This window comes from Tachypleus tridentatus, chromosome 3 (assembly GCF_004210375.1).
Source record: "Tachypleus tridentatus isolate NWPU-2018 chromosome 3, ASM421037v1, whole genome shotgun sequence".
NCBI classification, from domain to species: domain Eukaryota; kingdom Metazoa; phylum Arthropoda; class Merostomata; order Xiphosura; family Limulidae; genus Tachypleus; species Tachypleus tridentatus.
In genome coordinates, this window is record NC_134827.1 from 75,402,775 (window position 1) to 75,428,717 (window position 25,943).

A 25,943-nucleotide genomic window follows, 5' to 3' on the forward strand; every position below is an offset into this window, starting at 1 on the left:
TTCCAAATAAACATAGAAGTAATTTTGATCACTTAAATCAAGAAATCTCTATTTCAAGAACAATTTTTTAACAATCCATGTGACTAAAACCCTTATTCATTGTCTAATTACCAATAAATTGGAAACTCGATTTTTAAAATGATAACAGCCTCAATTAAAATGTAAAGTTAAATGGTTCTGTTCTTAACTATAATTGATTAATATTAATTATAAATTATTATGGGCTTTCTAAATTCATGCAAAAAATTAATTTTAAACATTGCAAGTAACTCGACTATTGACTTCACTGCTGTTATGGACCTGTATAAATTAACAAATTCAGTTAAAAGTATCTTTCTTCAGCGTGAATGAGGTTATTAGACAAGAAACACTAAAGATGTTAAGGGTCAAAATTTGTACAGATGAAAGTTGAATTACCTGTCTTCAGCGTAAATGAGGTTAAGTGTCAGGATCTGTACACACGAAGGTGAAACTAAATAACTATTATATAATATCAGAAAAAAAAAGTATCAAATATATGACGTCCCAACTGAAGTTCTGTTGGAACAACAAAACTACTCGGGAGTCCAAGTTAAGATTACATTTCCAAGTTGTTTTTTGTTGTTTTTTGGAGAATTTTAAAACAACAATTTATGTTTTCAATGCTGCATTTTTAATAGATTTTCAATATTTCTTTAAGTTATAAAAGTGCATGATATAACTAACAGATTTGTGATCTGATGTAAACAAATCTCATGGACGTGTATATTTGTGTGTTTGGAAGAAATATTTCCCTCACTGGTTAAAGATACAATTTTTTTTTCTCTCAAAACTTTAACTTCTTTAACATGCTCGTGTACGCAATAATTTCTTGTTTCACTGAGAGGCAGCGCATTTAATGTACGATGTGTAAGTTAAATACGTGTGCAAAATTCGATTTTCTAGAATTTTTGTCGTTTTCTTCTGTAAAACAGTAAATAATGCTTTAAATAACGAAACGTCTGTCTGAAAAGTGTGACACTTTAGGTACTGAATGATCATAGCCTAACACAACTCACAGGATATACGTTACTTCTCATGCCTTTTCAGTGTTCTTTTTCATCTATTTCTGCTCATATGGTGACCGAAGTTTCTGAAATAGAGCGATATCAGATACACTATCGATCTGAGAATTGTACACGTCAATTACAACAGTACATATATTGTCGACTACAACAGTACATATACCGTTGATTACAACGTAGTTACTTACAGTGTCGATGTGAACGCTACATTGTTGATTTCAAATTCGACCAGTAAGATATAGACGGTGTTCATTCGGTTAAAGAGATATCATTAATACGTGATTGTGCCTGTACGTAATATCATTACGTCCCTGTATTAAATGTTACAACTTATCAGAAACTTGTTGACACAATATTTTTTGCTGATATCAAACATCATATTTTAACGCCGCTTAATCAAGAGAGAAAATCTTCGATAATAATGCCAATACTTAGGGAACAGTATTATATAACCGCTTCCATTTAAACCATTATTTGACAAGAGTGTATCCGTTTATAGCTGGCAAACTATTGGAACGAGTGTCACCGAATATCGTATGCATATTTATGGGTTCTCAAGGAATGTCAGCGACGAAGGTCGGACCTGATCACCCGCCCTCATGTCACTCCAAGGTTCTTATATCTTTCCCTTGCGTTGAACGAGTACGTTAGCTAGTTTGTTTTGAATTTCACACAAAAGTACACTAGGGCTATATTCGCTAGCCGTCCCTAATTTTGCAGTGTAAGACCTGAGGGAAGGCAGCTAGTCATCACCACTCACCGCCAACTCTTGGGCTACTCTTTTACCAATGAATAGTGGGATTGACACGGTTAATTATAATGCGCCCACGGCTGAAAGGGCGAGCATATTTGGTGTGACAAGGATTCGAAACCGCGACCCTCGGATTATGAGTCGAGTGCCTTAACCATCTGGCCATGCCGGGCCACGTTAGCTAGTAAACAATAATTAAAGAACGCTATATATAACAGAACTACGTGCAATTATTAATAAATTAGACGCAGTCCATTAATGTTGTAGACGTTAGTTATGGTACACTGCATCATAATTCAACACTTAAACAATGGATTTGTTTCAAAGCTTTTCATATTACACTCAACAAGATATTTAAATTTGAAGTTCCTTTTCCATTCTTTAAATTTCAAATGATGTGCTGCTTCTATCCACTATATTACATTCCAGAAGTAAAATATTCAAAGTAATATATTAGTCCTTGTTTAAATATTTATCAAACATTCCTTTAAACTAACTGCATTTACTATATATTAAAGAAAACCATTGCAAAGGTCGACCATCCAAAAAAAAATAAAATAAAGCTCTCTTAGCTACAGATGGCTCCTGCTTGCCAAAATTTAAAATTGTGTTCCTTATAGTCTTACCATTCTCACCATTAAATATGAGAAGGTGAATCAGTACTCAAGTTTCTTAACAATATCAAACACCTGCATCAGATCTCCTTCAACTCTTCTATTTCAAGCAAAAACAAGCTCAGAAATGTTAAACTATCTCAGTATGATTCCATCCAAGTGTCATCCTGGTAACCATTCTCTGAACTTTTCAATGTCCTTTCTAAGAAAAGAAACCCAATACTGAACACAGTACTCCAAATGTGACAAAATCAATGAGCTATACAATGATATTATACCCTTCTCATACTTGTATTCAACATTTCTGTACACGTAACCTGAACTTTTTTGCCTTACTACTAATAATAACACGCTGCTTGAATGGCTAAAGGGACTGATCAACCAGAACACTAAGATCATTTACTTCCATAACACTGTTATGGTTACTCCCATAAAAATTCTAGTAATTCAGATTATATCCCACACATTACTTTGTATTTATTATAATTACAGCCATTTATTCACCCAACTCACCAAATGATTTCCTTCTGAAAAGCAGCATCCACCTCCACATAGCAAGCAATGTCCTTAACCTTAATACTATCAGCAAATTTACATATGTTATTAATCATTCCTTCATATATGTCATTAATGAAATAAAACTGCAAAATTGTAACATATAACCCTGAGATAGCTCCTACTAGCCCTGAGATGGCCCCTATATAATATTAACCAAATTAGACTAAACTCCACTTATAACAACCCTCTTCTTTCTTCCATCTGGCCACTTTTCTTACCCAATAAGTCAACTTACCTTCACTTCCCCAGACTCACAGAGATAACTTTTTTAACATACCTTCTATGTGGCATCTTGTCAAATGCCTTCTGAAAATCCAAGTACACCAAATCCACACATGTACATAAACACTAACAACTTCAAAAAATGTCAATATATTAGTAAGGCATGATTTTCCCTTGGTGAAACCCTGCTGATCCTCCAACAAAATTATAAACAACGCAAAATTAAAGAAGCCTTACTTATACAACAACTTAAACCCAAAATAAACACCTTTATACCTATATTAAATATAAAATAAAATTATATATTCAAACATCTAACACCGCTCTCTACATTCCAACACTCAGTTACACAACCCCTTCCAAACATATGGTCAGCTTCCGGCCAGTTACTTCTTTCTTTCTTTGTGAACCTGATGATGACTGAAGAAGGTCAAAACGTTGTTTGCTTTTCTACATAAAATATTTTCTCAACCCAAACGAGCCGCTTTTGCATATAAAATTATAAGCTTTGTAACCTGAATCTCTGAAACATTATCAGACTCTGAAAGACTAATACACCTATAATTATTGGACAATTTTTATCATCCCACCTCCCCGAGAGAGGAGCTACATTAGCTAACTCAAAATTAATTAGCTCCACCACCCCATAATGATCCAATACTTATCATCCTGGATCATCTCTAATTCCACCTTAAGTGGGTGCTTGCTACCCTAAATGTATTTTTAAAAATATTTTCTGGAGTTTAATTTTTTGTATTTTCAGTTGACCAAACAGGATATTAAAAAAAAACAACAACAAAAAAGGTCAACTTCCTTGATGTTCTATACTTTCTAAATCTCCCCTCATTGCATTCAATTTCACCTTATTAAATTTATAGTGGTTTATTCTAAATCCATCACTACATCACCCTAATAATTCAGATGAACTGTTATGTACATCACTATTTTCATTCTAAAAAGTGTGAATGCTTGAAAATTTAGGGACAATTTATGATGAAAACCATACTTTAACCTTTAGGGGCAGTTTATAAATAAAACCATACTTTAACCTTTAGGAACAGTTTGTAAGTAAAACTGAATTTTAACCTTTAGGGATAGTTTATGAAGAAAACCATACTTTAACCTTTAAGGGCAGTTTATGAAGAAAATCATACTTTAATCTGAAGTTTATAAGTAAAATTGCACTTTAACCTTTATGAATAGTTTATGAAGAAAACCATACTTTAACCTTTAGGTAACGTTTATAAGTAAAACTGTGCTTTAACCTTTAGGAACAGTTTATAAGTAAAACCGTTCTTTAACCTTTAGGAATAGTATATCAGTAAAGCTCTTATTTAACCTTTATGGACAGTATATCAGTAAAACCATTATTTATCTTTAGGGACAGTTTATAGATAAAACTATGCTTTAACCTTGAGGAACAGTTTATCAGTAAAGCCATTATTTAACCTTTAGGGACAGTTTAACAGGTGTCCCTATTATGCCAAACTTACTAAAGTTAATAATACAACATACCACAACCCTCCATGGATATCAACTCATGCGTTTTAGCATTATAATCCCCCAAGTTTACCAAGAAGCCACCAAGAGAAAATACTTATAAAGAAAACAACAACCTTATTTGGAAGCCTCACTTATATATTTCTGGATAAAGGATTGTAAAAGACGTGTACTATAGTAGATGTTTCAAAGTTACATAAATTAATTATTTCTTCTCCCCGGTCAAATTTATTTTTCAGCAGTTATTTACCATCAAATCCAGTTGTTAAACCTTGTGCTATGGTGAATTTTGTAAGTCCAAATTATTTGGATTCTTTTTTTCTGTTCTTCAACCTTTAACAATATGGTTACTTGGTTACTGTAAATGGCTAGTAACAACCTCTCAAACTTACCATAGAGCCTCTGAAAGATAAAATGACATCAGCACGAGCAAATTATAATTTTCATAGCAACCCTGACAAGAAACAACATATATACATATTTTTTTCAAGAGGTGGTTGTCTCCTTTTTCTTTTGGATTTTGCACAAAGCCATTCCTAGAAAACTATCTGCAGCAACCATCCCTAATTTAGAGGGACGACAACTGGGCAATACCACCCACTGCCAACTCTTGGAACACTCTTTTTACCAAAGAATGGATTTACCCTCACATTATAAAACTCCCAAGGCTGAAACGGCAAACATGTCCAATGACAGGAATTTGAATCCACGATCAGCAGATTACGAGTCCAGCGCCCTGACCATCTGGTGTGTTTTTTGTTGTTGTTTAGATGGAGTAAAGGCTTGTTTATACACACATATATAATATAGGACATACAATTAAACAAATATTTATGACTAATATGCTCAAAAACACTCATGTTAAAGAACGTTGTACTTTATCTCATAACAGAGACTCAGACATAAGTCTGTGGGCTTACAATATTCAAAGTTGGGTTTTAATACTCGTAATGGTCCCAGCACAGATAGTCCATTGCGATGTTTTGTGTTTAATAACAAAGAAACAAATAAATTCTCTCATTGTAATGACTTTACTCAAATTATATCACAGTTAAAACATTCATTGCAGACGTTACAATAACTTTAATTATATTACAATCCAACACTTATTGTAGGCATTATAATAACTTTAATTGCATCAGAGTCAAAACACTCTTTGTAGACTTTACAATAATTTAAATTATATTCACAATTCTCTCTCTCTCTCTCGCAGTGAGAATTTCACAATAACTCTGTAGGAGACCTAAATATTCCGTTTTTATTTATAGACAAAAAAACAACAACAACTCATACAGATGTAAAGCAGTGTTCGAGAGATGAAACAGTCCACTCAACATTCTGGAGAAGACTGTTTATCAGATGAATTCTCCTTGTTACTGATCTCTCTCTATTTCTACTCAACTACATGTGTGACTACAGGGATATGAGAAGAAAACATCACCACAAACATTTACTTGTTAATGACGTTTCTTCCCAAAATGTTTTACACTGTAAAAATCTAATAATAGGTGAAGATTTCATCCGAAGTCACCGTTAATATATCGATGACGAAAAACCATGCGTTGATTAGAATAATTGCGTTGTTCACAGATTAAACAGAAGGACTGAGGGTCATCAGAGATTATTACACAGATAGGTAAGGGATACGAGTTTTATTTCCTTACTCTTGTCTATTTCTTACCTCTGTCATCATCGTATTCCTATAACGTACAATACGTTAAATAGGATTATGTTACTTTATAAGACTTATTACCGTAGAGAGATGGTTCAAGTTTTTGTTTAGCCTTATTTAGAATAATTTTTAATAAGCATCTTCACTTACGGCGACGTATCTGTTGATTTTTAAGCGAAAAGCTACACAAAGTGTAGTCTGTGTTGCGGACACTGCAGGTATCGAACATAAATTTTTAGGGTTACGGGCCGTAAGACTTGCCGCTGGGCCACTAGAGGCCAAATATGTTTAGAAATCGATCGAGTTGAAGCTGAGAGAATATTAATGAAATAAATGAGTATAAAGCATTGAAAGGTATTCATTTTAATACTGAAACCTTCAACATTAGAAGCCTACAGCGTGATACACATATTTGAATTTAATACAGAACTTTTACTTGAAGCGGCCATGGAATGTTTTAAGTGGCAGTGGTGACTAGGAGTTTTGCTCTAATCGCCAACGGGTCGATTCCTCATTTGGAGTTAGCGCAAACGTTGTTCACCACGCAGGCACTAAGGAGTGGAATTATGGATCAATAAAATAAAAAATAAAAAAACATTCGGGATTTGGAACATGCGCATGAATAACAAGAACCAACATTAACTGAGCGTATTGTATCTAATGGTCTAAAAATCGATAAGACATTCCATCCACCGTACCGATTCCACAGAGAACAATCACTTACACCACGCAGCACACCAATTCCCCAGCGTTTCGCTGAATCCAAGCCAAGAACGTTCCAAGGTTTGAGAAGAACAAGAACCTAATTTACTAGCGGGTTGAGTTAGAAACGAGGAGTCGATTGGAATATACATTAGTTCATGTACAGGGTTTTATTATATACCCATGTATCATTACGGTTCCTTCAGGCTAGTATACAGAGAAAAGATAACCAGGTGGAAATAGGACAGTGAAACCACCACTTTTCATAAATGTTAATTTTGTAATCTTATGGATCACGTTGTCAATATAAAACTGATAACAAATTCTAACCTCTCTTTTAGTTTTATTTATGTAACTTTTTATGGCAGAACTTCAAAACAGATAAAAATTGATTGAAATTATTTCTCTGTATGTCGACTTAATACTTCAACAGTACCGAGTCAGTAATATTAACTGCATGTTTAAGGATAATAAAGGTAATAAAATTATCACGAATTTTAAATTTATTTTTACTTTGAATCGGTTTATTCTAAAGCTTATTTGTTTCTTTGTAGTTAAGCACAAAGCTACACAAAGACTATCCATGTTATTATGGGTATCGGGTATCGAAACCCGATTTCAAGCGGAGTACGTCCGGAGACATGACGCTGTGCCACTGGAGAGCTGTTTTCTTGTTAAGTGCAAAGCTACAAAATGGGTATATCTGTGTTCTGCCCGCTGTAGGTATCAAAACCCGATTTTAGCGTGGAAAGCCCTTAAACTTCCTGCTGAGTCTTGTGTTTTTTAGCTCTTCATATTTTTTGTTTTACTTCCTTTACCACACAAACAAACAAACAGGTATTACAGTAATTTAATTTTCTTTCTTCCGTGAATAGAATCTATAGCTGGTTACACAATGAAGGTTATTTTTTGGCAGTTTCATGTTGTTCAACATACTGCCACAACTAGTAACCCAGCACACGCACGTGCTTTGTGACTTTTCTTGGGGTGAACAGCGTTACTGTTGTGAGGCTTTTCTTCACCTGAAGTGTGCATAAATAACAGAAGTGTAAAACAGGTTTGTACACTTCAACAACATCTGTGCAACAAATAACGAGTTCTACACAAACTTGTGGTAATACATTCTGTAAACCTGAGGGGGATAGGAATCATATGTATCTGTATTATCTCAGGAAAAAAACTTCATATATCTTCTTGAGGATTTCCTATTCATGTTTGGTTGTTACTTTTATGTTCGCATCGATTTTCACAACTCATATAACCACATTTGCAAATAAATCTACGTTGATCAGTTTGCTCAATATTTTTGTAACGCCCTAAGTTAGCACTGAAAATAACCTTAGTTTTGAATTAAAAACAGCCATTGATTAACTAGCATGTAACGTATAACTAGTAAACCTAGTTTTGTGTAAACCATTATGTAATATATAACTAGCAAACCTAGTTTAATATTAACTAGTATGTAACATATAACTAGCAAGCTTATTTTAGCATTAGCTAGTATGTAACATATAATTAGCAAACCTATTTTAGTGTTAACTGGTGTGTGACATGTAACTAGCAAAGCTATTTCAGTATTAATTACATAAAACTCGCTCAGCGGTAAGGCTGAAGGCTAAAAACTGGGTTTCGACAACTCTGCTAGGCACAGCACAGATAAACCCATTTTGTAGCTTTGTGCTTAACAATAAGCACGTAATGAGTTTAATAATGCTGTGGTTCATCATCGGAATTAAATAAAGTCTGAATGGCGCAGCTCGTACATTTGAATCACAAGCTCGCGGCACGAGGAGGGTTTGGTTTGAATTTCGTGCAAAGCTACACAAGGTCTATCTGTGCTAGCTGTCCCTAATTTAGCAGTGTAAGACTAAAGGGAAGGCAGCTGGTCATCACCACCCACCGCCAACTCCTGGGCTACTCTTTTACCAACGAATAGTGGGATTGACCATCATATTATGACGTATCCAGGGCTGAAAGGACGAGCACATTTGGTGTGACAGGAATTCGAACCCGCGACCCTCGGATTATGAGTCGAGTGCCTTAACCACCTGACCATTCCGGGCTAATTTAATGTTTAAACCGAAAACACATGAGACATATTATTATAATAGCAGAGTAATATTTGCTCTTACAATATTTTAAAGTGTTACTTTTGTTGTGGTGTGAACGCCTTTTCTAACCTGGTGAAACATAATCATAATAGTCATCACAACCCACCGCCTTTCTTCTAGTTTTACACTGCTAAATTAGGGACGACTAGCATAATTAGCCCTCGTGTAGCTTTGTGCGAAATTCAAAAACAAACAAAGCAAACAGGCACATCGGTTCATTCCCGAGCGCCCCCTTGAGCATATTTAATATGATACAAAACTCTGTTATTTATTCAAAAACAACATCTATACATGTATATCAATACATGGACATTGTCCTGAAAAGGGTCGGAGTAAATTTAGCTCACTCTGACCCAAAAATGCAGTAACTACCACCATCAAACACTGCACGATCACACAAGTACGAGAAGTAGGAAGAGGTCAAAGAGAACCTGACCCTCCAGGGTACGTACATATCATACCCAAACGTCGAGAGAGAGAGAGAGCGAACACAGGTTAGGACTCGAGTGCCCTAACCACCAGTCCTCTAGTGACTGCAATACACCAAACGTAACTAAAATAATAAATGTAGCTATAACTGCTCCACAATACGGTACATCGAGAAATACACCATATGAACACAAGCACAGCAAAGTGTTCTACGTCCAGGTTACGAGTCGACTGCCTTAACTACCCGGCCATGTTGGGCTGAATTGAAAGGTCAGAGGTTAAAGGAAATCTGCTATTACAGATGTAGATTTAGAGAACCAGAGGGTAACCAGAACTTGCAGATAAAAGTTCTTCTTTTTGTTGTACTATTTACTACAAGACGGGTCCTGGTGTATAAATACAGAAGCAGATGAGTGATTAATCCTACTCGAAGCCAACTGGAAAACATATCTTACATTGCAGAACCTTACTCATAAAAGCAGATGCACCCATTACAGTAAAACGTTAAGAAATGGTAAGTCAATTATTAACACTTAAACTGATATTTAAGTGTTTACTTTTTTTTGTTAACCAAAACGGTTGTTTATGGACAGCTTGATTTTTTTTACTACCTCGCTGGACCACAACGGGATCTATACACTATTCTGTCGCTTACATTCTATATTTATGCAACGTTTTCACGCACCGACTAAAGTGATCAGTACAGATAAAAAAGGTGAAACTTGACTCAACGCAGAGTGACATTTTTGCTCAACAGTTCATGATTTAAATACCACTGAAGATGTGTTCCCTTTAGATGACCACTACTGAGAAACTTCGATGATATTCAGGTGTCCATGAACAGCTGAGCAAAGTTTTCCCTAAAGACATATGTATTCCCTTTATATGACTACTACTGAGAGAATATAATGATATATACACATGAAAAAAGAATATAATATAAAATGTATACAACCTAACGTGTTTCATCTCTAATTTTTCACATACAAGTCTATGTGGTTATTTCTATTGTTTACCTAATTTATTTTTAAAAACGACGAAATGTTTGCGTTTTCAAGGCATCCGTCATTCTTGTTCGTGAGTGAAATAAAACATTTACCAAATAATCTTAATTTATCTAAACAATACGAATCTTTGCAGGAGGCGTTCGAAATTTAGGCTTATTTGAACAACAACCTTTCTGTTCCTTCGAGGTGGCCCGGCATGGCTAAGCGTGTAAAGGCGTTCGACTCGTAATCCGAGGGTCACGAGTTCGAATCCCGGTCGCATCAAACATGCTCGCCCTTTCAGCCGTGGGGGCGTTATAATGTGACGGTCAATCCCACTATTTGTTGGTAAAAGAGTAGCCCTAGAGTTGGTGGTGGGTAGTGATGACTAGCTACCTTCCCTCTAGTCTTACACTGCTAAATTAGGAACGGCTAGCGCAGATAGCCCTCGAGTAGCTATGCACGATATTCAATCAACAAACAAATCCTACGAGCTTGTATTTGTGTGAACAGATAAATCCCACCACCATAGTACAAATTCGAGTGTGGAGGTGGAGGGCATTGCACTGTAAGTCTTCGATTAATATTCAGAAAAGAGTGACTAAGTTTAACCTTAACAACGTAAGATACAATGTGGGTCACATTAAACGAGGCTTCTGTAACACTGTAAGTGAAAGTATACGTCTGCAGAAAATGAAATATGAACATTTCTTTCCGTTGTATTTCGTCCCTCTATGGGACAGCGGTAAGTCTCCGAATTTAGGATGCTAAAATAATGGATTGTGCTCCCCTTGGTGAACACAGCAGGTAGCCCGATGCGGCTTTCTATAAAAAAAATACACACACACACTAAATATGCCCTCCAGTGGCATAAAGGTATATCTACGTACTTACATTGTTAGAAACCGGGTTTCGCTACTCATGGTGAGCAGATTTTAGAAAGCCCTTTGAGTTGTGAATTATTTACCCCCTAGTACACAGTGATATGCATTTTCTTTTCATAGCGTATACAGTTTTCAAGTGGAATATTGTATAAAAACACAAATAACGCAACTGATTCTCAACCGGATGTCGAAAAAAAATCCATAAAAAAACCCCCAGTAACATTGTATTACAATACTCTATAAAGGTCATATGTATAAGTATGAACCTTTTGAAATTAAGCTAGAAACCAGGTTTCGATGGGCAAAAGACAGATATCTCACTGTGCAGCTTTCTCCGTAACTCCAAACAAACTTTTATAATTCATATATGTTTATAACTTCTCTATGTGTACATGAAGTCATTGTTAAATATAACTTTTGTTTAGACAACAACCTTAGAATTTCTTTTGCTTTCAGAAACTTTTGTTTTTTTATCTATCCTGAAACTTTCATCATTCTGTTTATCCAGTTACTTCCTTTTTGCCTCCTTACATCTCTTTCCAAGTGACTCCTCTAGCCTTCTGTATATCTGTTTCCAAGTCACTCCTCTAGCCTTCTGTACATCTGTTTTCAAGTGACTCCTATAGCCTCCTGTCTTCTCAGGTTATTATTGGGAGACGTCTTTGTTGCTAATTTCTATGTTTGGTCTTCATCAAACAACTAATTATAACTATCTTTCTAACCAAATACTGCCTCAGATACTTAAACAAAGTAGCATCACACTCTAACTTTCTCTTTGGATTCGTGTCTCTTTAAATATTTCCCCAGTGTGTTACAGTTCTGTCTAGAAAACCATTTTAATTAAAGAAAACCCTTTTTATAGAAGTTTACATCTTATTTAACAACTAACCTTTGTTCCTTTTTTTATATAAACAAAGAAAACGTCATAATTTAAAATTAGTCTGTAGGTTTTTGAACAGTTTATGAAGTGATCTTGTTTAAAAAAAACAACCTGAACACTACAGAAACTTGTAACAAACATTTTTGAGTTCAGAACAGCCCACTTAAAAAGACCTTGGGTCTTTAAATTAATTAAAACACAGACTCAAAGTGAGAGACAACATATTATTAAGTAAAATGCATACTTATGATGTGTAGCTTAACTTATTTAATAATAGAGAACGTCAGACACGAACAAAATACTGACCTTTGTCGTAACATATAAAAATTATACTTAAAATAAGTGAATGTTAAACAACAGCCCTGAATAACATAAAAAAACTATACAAATAAAAAGTATTAGATATGGCAAAATGTAAAACTTTCAAAAGAAACTGTGAGTAAAATGTTTGTGATCATGTCTTTCATTCATAATGTATTGCTGGGAATTTCGAAATAAAGTTTGTTGAACCCTAATACAGGGCGTGGCCTCTTTACCCAGTGACCAAGTTCATGTTGCCTTTGTAGTTCCACACTGCTGCATAATATAGCTTTCTGTTAGAAGACCACTTGATAATCAGAGCTCTTTGCAACATCAAGTTTATTGAATGTTATAGCATCCGTAATAAGTAAACCATTTAAAAATATATATATATTTCAAGTTTAATACTTAATATAATTGTTTTGGCTAATGTTCTTTCCTAGAATTGTTTAATGGGTAATTAAAAAAAAAAAACTCCTTTCTGAAAACCTAAAGTATTTCTAAAAGCCTTTGAGGTAGGTAATTTGAGCCAAGTTAAAGGTGAAGGTGGTTTAAAATGACATGGACAAGATAGTTAAACCAATAAAATGTAATTTGTATTATATATATTATATCTGATGATAACATAATATTGTTGAAATGTCATAGATTTAAAATAAAGTTTTCTCCTTTACCCACTAAAACATTAACTTTCATGGGTCATAAACTTTGATGTCAATTTTAAAGCAGTAACATAAATATAACATACTGTTGTGTAAATTTAGAGTGCACAATGCTGCAAGCATAAAAAATGTCAAGAAATCCCACCCAGAAATGTGGCTTAACATGTAAAAAAACTGTCGAGTTCTAACACCATTACTGTGTCAGTTGTCAAACAGTTAGTAAAAGCGTGAATTTATAAGTCATCATGTCTGACTCACCATCAAAAATTAGTAGTTAGGTTGTCTGTAAACAGAACTAGGTTTTAAGGATGGTATCTACATACAAGATCTTGTCATTCTTAAGTTGAACTTGCAAAAACTTAGAGAGGAGACTTACTCAGGATGAAGTCAATCTAGTTTTAGTCATAGCATTACTACTGTCATCACACACGTAATAGCATGACCTGTATTTGTATTAAGTACTAGGATGGAAATAATGTACTTATCACATACTCAGTAAATGAAATCTATGATTAAAAGCTATGCATGAATTATTTCAAGTTCTTCAAATTAAAGATGTCCTTGCAGTTCTTGAAAGAATTTGTGTCCTCTTAAAGGCATACTGAATCAAATAGTCTTTCTCAATGTTATACACTCTGTGTTGAGAAGCCCATAATGTCTTCAATTTGTCTATATTATTATATTTACTAACATGATTGAAAAATGTATTTTGTTGAAGGGTATTTGTTAGATATTTGTATTGATTTATTAGTGATGTTATTTGTGTGGTTGAGTGTTTACAGAATTGGTGAATTTGTTGGTCAGTTGCTTCAGTTTTCTGGATATTGACTTCATGTTTTCATATTAACGAGTTTATTGCTTGGATCGTCTGTCACTTCAGTTTTATGAATATTTACTGAGTTTTTGTTTTCAATGAGGAAATACCGGCATGATAAATACCATACATACGACAAAATTAGTAAGTGCGATTTCCATTGATACGTGATTTGTTGATGAGTTAAGCCTATATTAATTAGGTGGAACTTTTAGAACTTGTATTCGAAAAAATAAAACGTTTTCATTTTTACTAAGAAAGCTAAACCTACTGAATAAGGTATAAAAAAGTTAAATTTATCTTACAGTATTTAACTGAAAATAAAAACAAGTTGAATATTAGTCAATACACAGTTTGCCTGAAAATACATATTACAATATTATTATTAGGCCTATAGTGGAAGTGTCTGTTACCTGACGTAAATTTAAATTCTTCTCTAAGTCTTCTAATTATGAAATGCCTTCAAAAGTTTCTTCAGTTTAAGCCAAAGTTTTCTAACTTTTCGCATTGTGAATGAAACGTCTTCAGGATTACATGCCAACAGTTATTTTACGCTGTGATAAAATATTTAGATTGTTATCGCGACGCGAACCTCACAGGAATTAGGGATAATGAAAACCTTGTAACCACCACACAACTGCATCCGTGTGTTATAAATCGAAATATCCATTGTATAACTTTGGCAAAAACGAAATTCCAACTACATTCGTCAATCTCGTACAGTTTCAACATATATAACATTACACAAAGTTAGAAAAACACGTGCGTTCAAGAGGTTTTGATAGAAATGAATAAAAACCCTTTAACCTGAACGCTTTTGAAAGGTGGACTTTTCTTCCGCCCGGCATGGCCAAGCGCGTTAAGGCGTGCGACTCGTAACCTGAGGGTCGCGGGTTCGCATCCCCGTCGCGCCAAACATGCTCGCCCTCCCAGCCGTGGGAGCGTTATAATGTGACGGTCAATCCCACAATTCGTTGGTAAAAGAGTAGCCCAAGAGTTGGCGGTGGGTGGTGATGACTAGCTGCCTTCCCTCTAGTCTTACACTGCTAAATTAGGGACGGCTAGTACCGATAGCCCTCGAGTAGCTTTGTGCGAAATTCCAAAAACAAGACTTTTCTTCCTTTTGGCACTGAAAAAGAAAGGTCCATCTTTCAAAAGCGTACGGCCTCTCGCTCCCAAACAAACATGCTGCGTCATACTAGGGCCCGGCATGACCAAGCGTGTTAAGGCGTGTGACTTGTAATCTGAGGGCCGCGGGTTCGTATCCCCGTCGCGCCAAACATGCTCGCCCTTTCAGCCGTGGGGGCGTTAAAATGTTATGGTCAATCCCACTATTCGTTGGTAAAAGAGTAGCCCAAGAGTTGGCGGTGGGTGGTGATGACTAGCTGTCTTCCCTCTAGTCTTACACTGCTAAATTAGGGACGGCTAGTACCGATAGCCCTCGAGTAACTTCGTCCGAAATTCAAAAACAAACAAACAAACAAGCGTCATACCAGCTTCTTTACTTCAGAAACTTCATGAAATACGCAGACAGTAAATACTTTTTTAAGCATAATTATAAAAAGAACTAAAAAAACTTATCGTCTGCGTATTTCATGAAGTTCCTGAAGTAAAGAAGCTAATATGACGCAACATGTTTGGGGACGAGAGACCATACATTATTCAGTAAAGTTTGACAAGGGGACGATAACTAAACAGACACAAAGAAGTTTCACTTTGATCGAAGTTCACGCGACGCATGGTAAACCTCCCCACTGTTGAGTGAAGCCTTATCAGGTTTAACTTGCTCAATCCACTGTTGTATCAAGTTCCTGTAACGATTATCAAGTTTATCGCAACGAGCTTGTGTAGCAAACGCTAATACACTACACAGTCGGTTTGTAACTTTAATTTCTAATTTTGATAAAAATATATGACGTTATAAGGAAAATTATATATTGCACTAATAACTGAAAACGTTTCCCATAGATATATTTTACCAGCATATTAACTATTATAATTTATGCTGCATATAAAACGCATTATATAATATAATTATACTACTATATAATGTAACTTATATTAAAATTTGTCTGTTTTTACGTTCTTTTAGTACAAGTACAAGGCTCCTGAAGAAAAACTGTAATTGAGGAATAATGCATTCTCCAACCAGTTCAGACCTGCTCCTAAGCCTTATGGTCATCGTCTAAATTAAGTGGCTCCGTGTGGATAACCATTGGGGACAACTACTATGAAACATATTTTTTACTATTAGGCTGTAGACCTATTTTTTATGTTTGGAGTAAAACGAGGGGTGAAATTCTCAAATAAAAGTAGAGGTATTCAAGTGGGTGAAATGGACCTGTTTTTATCCAAACATAAAAAACGACAATATGAGTGTCAATGAATAAATGCTTTCAGACTGCAAGTTGGTTAAGGCACTCAACTCGCAATCTGTGAGTCGCAGGTTCGAATCCTTGTCATACCAAAAATGATCGCCCTTTCACCCGTAGGGACGTTATTGTGTGACAGTCAATTCCACTATTCGTTGGTAAAAGGGAAACCTTAGAGTTGTTGATGGGTGGTGATGACTAGTTGCTTTCCATCTAGTCTCACACTGCTAAATTAGGGACAGCTGACACAGATAGCCCTCGTGTAGCTTTGTGAGAAGTTCAAAATTAAACAAACAAACAATTCTGACGGAACAATGGAACGCACGCGCATCCGAAAAAGCAGCTCAAATAAGTTCCGGTACTAGTACCACCTTAAAAAAAAAAATAACTAGTACTTCGTACCGACAGAATTTCATCCCCTAAATTCTTACCGTATATATGAGATTCTAAGAATTCTTTATGCGTAATATGTACATTATATTTCTGTTCTTCCCTGTTAAGGTTAATATTATAAATACGAACAAATTCCAGTTAAACCTGTCTTATTGTGTTTACTTGATTATTCTTATTTGGCTTTTCTCGCTATAAAGACGTGTTTATAAGTCAAATATAGAATAATGAAATTGTACAACATCTGTCTGTGAAATAATAATAAGGAATTTTGGCAAAGATTCAATTTTTTGGAAATGTAGAGGTTTGACTGTGTTACCGAAACTCGTGTTATATACGTCACTGGCACGTGACAAAATGAAGTTATTGATTTTATTTAATTGTCATCAATTTGTTGTTATTTCTTAGCCGTATTTTTTTCAATGATGTTAATTGTTAAACTCAAGAATAACGTTTCGTAAAGATCACAACAAAACAGCATATGCCAACAAGGTAAGTGATTTAACAATAATACTCAAATACCAAAATATCTATAAATTAGGAAATACATAATACTAGCATAGATTAAGAACATACAAATGTATTTTACGCAATACTGTTTTTTGTTGTGGCAATGAGTCGCACGTTAAGAACCCTTTGATTCACAATCCAAACACGTTATTTAATAGGCCTAGAGGCCTACTGGGTAGCGTACTCAAACTGTAAATCCGAACATTCATGGTTCGCAACTTATTCCAATAGAAGTATGCTCCGCATTTTCAAGTCACGTGTTCGCTATAAGAGTGGTGTAAGAATCCATTTGTGCGATCAGAAAAAAATATTTCGAGAGTTGGCAGTTAGTACGGCTGACTAGATACATCCCACTAGTCTATCAGTTTAATATTACGAGCGAACCTGTGTAGATAAGGCTTTGAACTAAATATCTGAAACAAACACCCTACAGACCATGGGAAGAAACTGGAGCCCCAAAATATGATTTTGTTATTGTGAATGTCGTGTATATACACTAAAAAAGATGGGTTATTCTTTGATACAAACCAATGACCTGAAAAAGTTAACTCATAAGTGCAGTCTTCAGGTTATCATAACAGATTCACAAATTTAGTTAAAGTTTAATTCAAAGTCAATGTTTAACATCTTCTTGGGTAGACAATCCGGTTTCACAAAATGAAAATCTTGCCTTACAAATCTGTTGACAGATTTTCCAGATGCTTTCTGAAAATCAACTTATTAAAGACTTGTTAGAAAAGTTTAACTCTTGTAGGCGTGGGGTAAAATTGACTCATTACTATCTAGACTGAAAAAAGAAGGGGTTGTTAGAAAAATGGTGGTAAACATTTCGCTGTCGTAGTAAATATCTGCCAGCACCTTTTACTGCCGGCAAAAGGATAGAGCAAATATTTGTTTTCATTGTTAAGATTCTCTGCAAGTATAGAAGATTATATTACCGGAATATTATAAAAACAACCACTATCATGTCAAAAACCTTGAACACAAAAATTATGTCAAAAAATTTGCACCTGTGCAAACACGTAATAGGTGTCTGGATTTGTTATATAATAATACACCTCCTAGCAGAGTACTGAAGTACTCTGTTTTTTAGTTTTTTCTAATAACTTATCCAATTACTTTATTTTCAATCAGGTTTAGTGCAATAATTTACCAGTTTACTGTACGTATTGAGATGAAAGTCGTTACTTTGCTAGGAAATGTTTTGTTGTAGGAACATAATTATTTGCCGGTAGTAAAATGCACCGACAGTAAAATATCATGATACCGTTATAAATGGTCAGTTAAACTCGATTATTGTCACATATGGAATATTTCAGGACTCATATAGGACCTTTGCTCTTCCTGCTTTACTTAAACGATATAGATGAAGGAATGGTCAATAGATAATTTAAATTTGCTGATGGCATTAATGTTTTGGGTACTGCTTGCTCTCAGGAGGACACTACTGCCTCACAAAAGGACTTGAATTAATCGGTAAGGTGGGCGAATAAATATCAGACGCATGTAGAATATCATTATAGTAAGATCTCGATGAAATAACCTTAATAGTTTTATGAAAGAAAGGAATTTTGGTGTAATGGTTGATAAGTTTCTTAAGCCATCCAAGCAATGTACAGTTACTAGTGGTAGGGCAAATAAAATTTTAGGTTATATCAACAGAAATATTGAATACAGATCTAAAGAAATTATAACGTCATTGTATTTTGTTTTGTTCTTTGTAGTTTTAAGTACAAACCTACAGAGTGAAAACCCGTGATGCTATTGTATGGATCATTGGTTAATCCACATTTGAAGTATATGTTTAGTTTTTTGGTTCCTTAACTCAGACAGGACACTTAATGTGTTAGAAAGGATTCTTATAAAGGCTACTAGGATGATACTGAAGATAGAAATGTTATCATATGAGGATGAGTTAAGATCTCTGAAGAATAATAATAAGAGGAACTTGATTGAGATGTTTGAATATTGTTTAGGGTATTTACAACATTGATGGATTTTTTTTTATTTAATAATGAGAATGTTAAAGCTATAAAACACAAGTATAAATTTTGACAAGGAAGAGGTCATCTTTAGCTAAGACAGTTTTATCTTTCTAACAGGCTGGTTGTCCTTTGGAACGGGTTACCTTCGGATGTGGTAGATACAGTTCATTTAAGGGAGTTTATAGGTAAGTGGGATAAGTTTTTGAATGATAAGTGCGGGATCTGAGATGTGTTAGTTTTGTTGTTGTTTAGTTTAATTTAGTGAATAGGGCAGCCAGACTGACCAAAAGGCCTTTATTGGCCTTTACTGCTATGTTATATAATAAGGCTTTCTCATGCCTAGTGTGATCTTACTGATGTGTCCAGTGGCGTAATGGTAAATTTTCTGGTATCAAAATCCACCAAAATTTGTCACTATGATGTCACCATCAACTTAAATAACCATTCAAAAATCTAATTTCCACTTTGAGATTTCAGAACTATATTCTTGGAATTTCTCTCATGGACGGAAGATTTGGGGCTTCTAACAATGAATCCACCATGAAATTCGTATTTTATAGATTCTAACCTTATATCATTCAATGTAAGACACCTATACTGTGAAATGGAGAAATTAGTGATTTTGTTTTGTTTTTTCTTTCTCTCTCTCTTTTTCCAAACTGAAAAATTAAAAAGAAAATTGATATGTTAATTCTGAAGGATTCATTATATTCTAAAGTAATTATAAGTCGGCTGGTTAAAGACAATAGGATATATATTGTTTTCATAATAAGGGCCAATTTTTTGTGTGCTTCTAATAGAGTCTGGTCGTTTTCGTAGTTTTGAAAAAGAAAAGGAATTTATCCAAAACAAAGATAGTTTTCAAGGAGCTATAAAGTCAACAGTGTAGCAGAGAAGCAACGGGCGAAGAGGCTTGCTACAGACGTCAAGGTTAACTTATACCGTCATTGTTGTTACGGTAATATGTCTAAATAACTTTCTAAGAAAAACTACCAATTTTGGGTGATGAAGGCATTCTCGAGAGAACGAGACGATATTAAGCCAGATGTTAAACGAACAAGTGTTTTTGAAAAGACATGGTAAAATCACATTATACGTCACAAATAGGTCGATGTGATTTTGGATACTCAAAAGAACTTCGAAAATAAACAGATTATTAGTTTTATTAATCTGGAAGTAAGTGATATAAATTATACATTTTCAGTAAGTTTCGTGCTTATTTGTTTTGAATTTCGCGCAAAGCTACACGAAGGCTATCTGCGCTAGCCGTCCATAATTTAGCATTATAAGACTAGAGAGAAGGCAGCTAGTCATCACCACCCACTGAAAACTCTTAGGCTGCTCTTTTTCCAACGAATAGCAGAATTGATCGTAACAATATGACGCCCCCACGGCTGAAAGGGCGAGCATGTTTGGCGCGACGGGGATACGAACCCGCGGCCCTCAGATTACAAGTCACACGCCTTAACACGCTTGGTCATGCCGGGCCCTAGTATGACGCAGCATGTTTGTTTGGGAGCGAGAGGCCGTACGCTTTTGAAAGATGGACCTTTCTTTTTCAGGGCCAAAAGGAAGAAAAGTCTTGTTTTTGGAATTTCGCACAAAGCTACTCGAGGGCTATCTGTGCTAGCCGTCCCTAATTTAGCAGTGTAAGACTAGAGGGAAGGCAGCTAGTCATCACCACCCACCGCCAACTCTTGGGCTACTCTTTTACCAACCTTACTCTTAACCACCTGGCCATGTCGGACCAGTTTCGTGTTTAAACTGAAAACACATGAGACATGATATTATAATAGCAAAGTAATATTTACTCTAACAATATTTAAAAGTGTTAGTTTTGTTCTGGTGTGAACGCCTTTTTTCTAAATGATAATTGTCATACGACTTTAGTATCTATTATTACACTATGTAATACAAATTTTGTTCCTGGATAGTATGTGTTATTTCTTAATTGCTTATGTTGTAAAAGTACAGAAAATGGTCATTATTCCCTTCAAACTTTGCTTTTGTGACCTGGACAACGAAATTTAGAAATTAACCTATTTTCTATGTAAAAAACGGGCAAATTTGCACATTTCATTTACATAAGGTCTGAATAAAACAACATATGAATCAAGATTTACATGTATTTATACTAAAGTAATACAAAAATGTTTAGAAGTGAGTAGTTTTTCGATATTTATGACTGTAATGTAAATCACTTTCATGTATTAGCCTCCAAATACAGTCTCCCATCATGTTTTCGTTATACACTCCTAGGTCACAAAAGCAAAGTTTGAAGAGAAAAATAGGTCTTCTCCATTTACTTTAGACATAAGCAATTGGGAAATAGCACTTTCTGCCCAGGAACAAGAAAAAGTAAAATTTTGTTACATAGTGTTATTATTGTTTTGGACATGGCAAAAACAGTGTGGTTGGAAGACAACTATTTTATACTATTCTAATTTTTGAAGATCCCTAAAGAACTAGAAAAATAAAGCAATATTAAAAAATATAATAAATATAATATTAATGTAGTATGTTTGTTGTAGAGCAAAGCTGCACTGGACTATCTGCTGTGTCTAATGTCGGGATCGAGCCCTATATTTTGGCATTGTAAATTTCGTAAAGTTACCGCTATCCCACAAATGTCGTATGGGAAATACAATTAATTACAAGTGTTATTTTTATTGAAATGCTTTTAGTAACTTACTAATTCTGAAATTATCCCTTAAGGTAACTAATTAATAGTGTTCACTGAGAATCACTGTCCATAAAACATCTACAATGTTCGATTAGGAAGAAAATCTTGTATAGACAATATATTTGAAAATTAATAGTTATACAGACTTAAAAATTACTAAAGAGAGAGAGAGAGACGAAAAACATTCAGTCAGTAAAGTATTGGAGCTCAAGCATAAGAAAGGAATTATCCGCTTATTTGTGTTGCTTTTAATTACTAATATATCAGTTGCTCAGTAACACTAAAAGCAAATATAAAAAAATTGTTTACTTGTTTCAGTAACTGGACCCATACACACTTAATTTTCAAGCACATTAAACTATTTATAAGCAAACTACTACATTTTAACGTTTATAATAATTTAATAAATCTATTGGTGCAGTCTTAGCGCTAAGTTATAAATGCACAAAATTAAACTTTGTATAAGTCTGAGCACACTGTTGTTACGTTTGCTATCGCAAAGGTTTTCCCCCTCCCTGGTGGCTCTACGGCAAGTCTAATGTCTTATAACACTAAAAAATGGGTTCGATACCTCTAGGTCAGAAGTGTGAATAGTTCATTGTATGGTAGTACACTTAGCAACAACCACACAAACTTTCGCATTAAAACGGTTAAAATTAGAAAGTGAAATGACAATAACGTAATTTAAAGCAAAATATCCTGACAATAATTAAAATTAAATTATAAGTACATTAATTTAAGAACTAACGACCAAATTTGGGATAAACATCTTTGGTAGGCCTAACTTCTTGTTCTATGACTCCAATTTGAAGCTATTTAATTTACTTCCAAGTTTAATGACGTCTTCATAAATAATTTCATTAATTTTTTTTCAAATAACTTACTGCAGAATGATGTTCATAATATTCAGAATTCATATGTTTAGTAATACAATTTTATCAGTGTAATTTATTCAGTAACGGAAGTGGAGCATGACAACTCTAAGATGAGTTAATTTGTCATAGCCTACACCAGAATTTTAAACTTAAATTTTCTAAAGCAGTTTTGTTGTGCTATAAACTTATATTAACTTCATTGCTAAAATATTGAAGTCAGAAAAAATCATTTTAGATATAATTTGTAAAATATTTCCTAAAACAATACGTTTACTCCAAGATTTCCCTGGATCTAAAGTGGCATAAATACTATTCAAACCGTTTCGGAACGAAAATCGGTGTTTAGTACAACGTATTTAGTCGTTAAGCCTACTTTTCTAGCCTTATATATAGCCTACAGAAGGACGATAACTTCCTGCTCTCGCAAACTTACCAGGCGTCGAGTAGTTCGAAACGGACGCGGGGCTGGGTACCGATTCGGCCGAAACACAAGCCTTACACGCACCATGGAGGCAAGGCAGCAACCTTGGCTCGTTGCCCTCTTTCAGTTCTTGCTTGCAGAAAACACATTTTGAATCCACCCATTCTGGTGTTTCATTACCACTCACTTGTTCAATTTCTGGTGTAGAATCATTTTCGTTAATCTCCATTGTTACGTGTGTTTCGCCGTTATGGCTAACACGGCAAATCGCACAACAGTTCCGTAGTTTTACCAATGCTAGTAAGTTAGGTTCTTTATCCCCCGACGCAGAATACCACGTTAAACTAAACTTACCATACAACCTACGCTAGCTCCCCCCATTACAAATGTCGCTTACAAACTCCTTCTAAGCGTATCCGCTATGATCCCCCATCTGAGTACGAATCGCCATCTGTTGTCAAAGTAACTAATCACAATACGTAAAGCATACTTCATCCCGAGGTAATAAACATAGTCCGAGAAACTGATAAAGGTACAAATTAACCTAAGAATTAATATTGGTTTACTACAATAAATTACATATAGATACAGATCTTTTATTTAAAAATTACACTCGATGTATAAATGTCATTAATAGATAGTAATGAAACTAAATAACAATTACTAAACATAAAAATAATACGAATATATTATATAACAAAAGTACCCCGGAGATTGTAGAAGATAATAGTTACAAAAATATAAAACATTTTTACTACTATAAAATATGATTTTTCCAGTTTCGTAATTAGATTGGGAAAAGCCCGGAAACTTGCCAGATAACTCGATATTACGGCTCCTGTATCTATGGTCCATCGTTTAGCAAAATAAATCTTGAACAACTTAGATTTTTAATTATTTTTACTTGAAGATATGGTATGTTATTCATAATCATGCCACTCAATAATTTTGATTTCTAAAATAATTATTTAATTTTTACTTCAGTAAAGTTTCTGTTTTTTAGAACTGCACACAAAAGCTTTCCTTTTCCTAGAGAATTAATTATGGTCTATTCTTCATATTTAGGTAGACCATTTCGTGAAATATCAGGTTTTTTTATTCTTTAAATTCGAAATTCCTATTCTCACGACTAGACTTTAGATTGATTATCGAAATAAGCGGTACTATTGATGTTGAGTTGTTTCACTTGTTTGTTTGGTTTCTTCTAAATTTCGCGCAAAGCTATACGAAGGTTACCTGCTCTAGCCGCCCCTAACTTAGCAGTGTAAGACTAATGAGAAGACAGTTAGTCATCACCACCCACTACCAACTCTTGGGCTGCTCTTTTACCACCAAATAGTGTAATTGACCCTAATATAGTAATGTATCCACGGCTGAAAGGGCCAGCATGTTTGATGTGACGGGGATTCGAACCTGCGACCCTCCAATTACTTGTCGAGCGTCCTAACAGCCTGGTCATGCCGGGTCATTACTTTTTATATTAATATTAACGGGTTTTCTTAATAGGATTTTACTAACTTATAAACCACACTGGTACATTCTAAAGAATACGAGGCGCTGCTATCAAGTGCTTTCTTAATCATTATATAAAGAATTTAATCAAAACAGCAGTGTTGACTTCATAAGTTGTTAGTTCAGTTTTTATTTATTTTTCAGCCACTAATAAAACAATAACGCCATGCAAAGAAACAAAAAAGTTAAATAAGTAACAGGTATCCACTTTATTATTTAGCAATATATTTTACCGGTATACAACGCATAAGAAAATAAAAACTCCTACAGTACAACTGTAACTTTACAGCGTTAAAAATAACTTTCCATCTTAATATCTGATAAACGCGCAAAAGAAATAAGCGTAGGTCGAGAAATGAAATTCATATACAATAGAAAGACTTTGTAAATAGTGTGTGTGTGCGTTCTTACAGCAAAGCTATGTCAGGCTGTCTGCTGAGTCTACCGAGGGAAATCTCCTGAGTGTAGCGTTGTAAGTCCGGATATTTATTGCTGTACCAGTGAGGACTGTGTAAAGGGTTAGCACGTGTAAAATATTTTAGATAACTCGATTTTAAAGCTGGATTTGTTTCATTTGGGATGCATATGTGTCTGGCCTAGTTTATTTAGAAAAGTAAATCATCCACCACTTCTAATTTACATTTATCATGACCACCAGAAACTGAACATTGTCCATACCACCAACAAGAAGAACTAGCACGTAAATTAAACATCTAATCGATAATAAAAAATTATATTTCCAAAATTTAAATTAAACTTTTTTGACAGTTAATGACAAACAAATAAGTGTATATGAAATGGAAATTTATTTGAACAAAAGTCCTCTATAAACCTACTCATCTAAAAAAATTAAACTAATTAATTCACAAAATCACATTTTGTTTTTAATTTTATGTTAGTGCTACATCTTATACTGCAAAAAATGAAACTTAAATTTTAATACATTTTATGAATATAGATTTTGACCGTAGACCTTTAATATTTCTCTGTGGTTGTACGTAATTGCAATGTTTTTAGAAAGCTCTGGTTTCGAGAGCAGTTTCTTGTATTCTGATAATTGTTAAATA

General features: G+C 34.5%; 1 protein-coding gene and 1 long non-coding RNA gene across 6 annotated transcripts in view; one reads left to right on the forward strand and one right to left on the reverse strand.

Moving 5' to 3' along the window:
* Nucleotides 1-23,801, reverse strand: part of LOC143247214 (transcription intermediary factor 1-alpha-like) — a 61,602-nt gene extending 37,801 nt beyond the window's left edge. For 2 of the 4 annotated variants that reach the window (XM_076494902.1, XM_076494900.1), the window contains exon 1: nt 23,377-23,777. In XM_076494902.1, the coding sequence (XP_076351017.1) occupies nt 23,377-23,593 (217 nt within the window). In that variant the 5' untranslated portion in view covers nt 23,594-23,777. Of the gene's footprint in view, nt 1-23,376 lie in introns of all 4 variants that reach the window. The other 2 variants (XM_076494899.1, XM_076494901.1) reach the window with 2 other exon arrangements.
* Nucleotides 15,362-23,383, forward strand: LOC143247218 (uncharacterized). 2 transcript variants are annotated; one of them, XR_013026437.1, is made up of 4 exons: nt 15,362-16,004; nt 16,221-17,382; nt 19,503-19,570; nt 20,186-23,383. It is a non-coding gene; the product is annotated as an uncharacterized LOC143247218 (long non-coding RNA). The 2 variants fall into 2 exon arrangements; XR_013026438.1 differs by having other exon boundaries at nt 15,363-16,004; nt 20,205-23,383.
* Nucleotides 23,802-25,943: the final 2,142 nt, after the last annotated feature.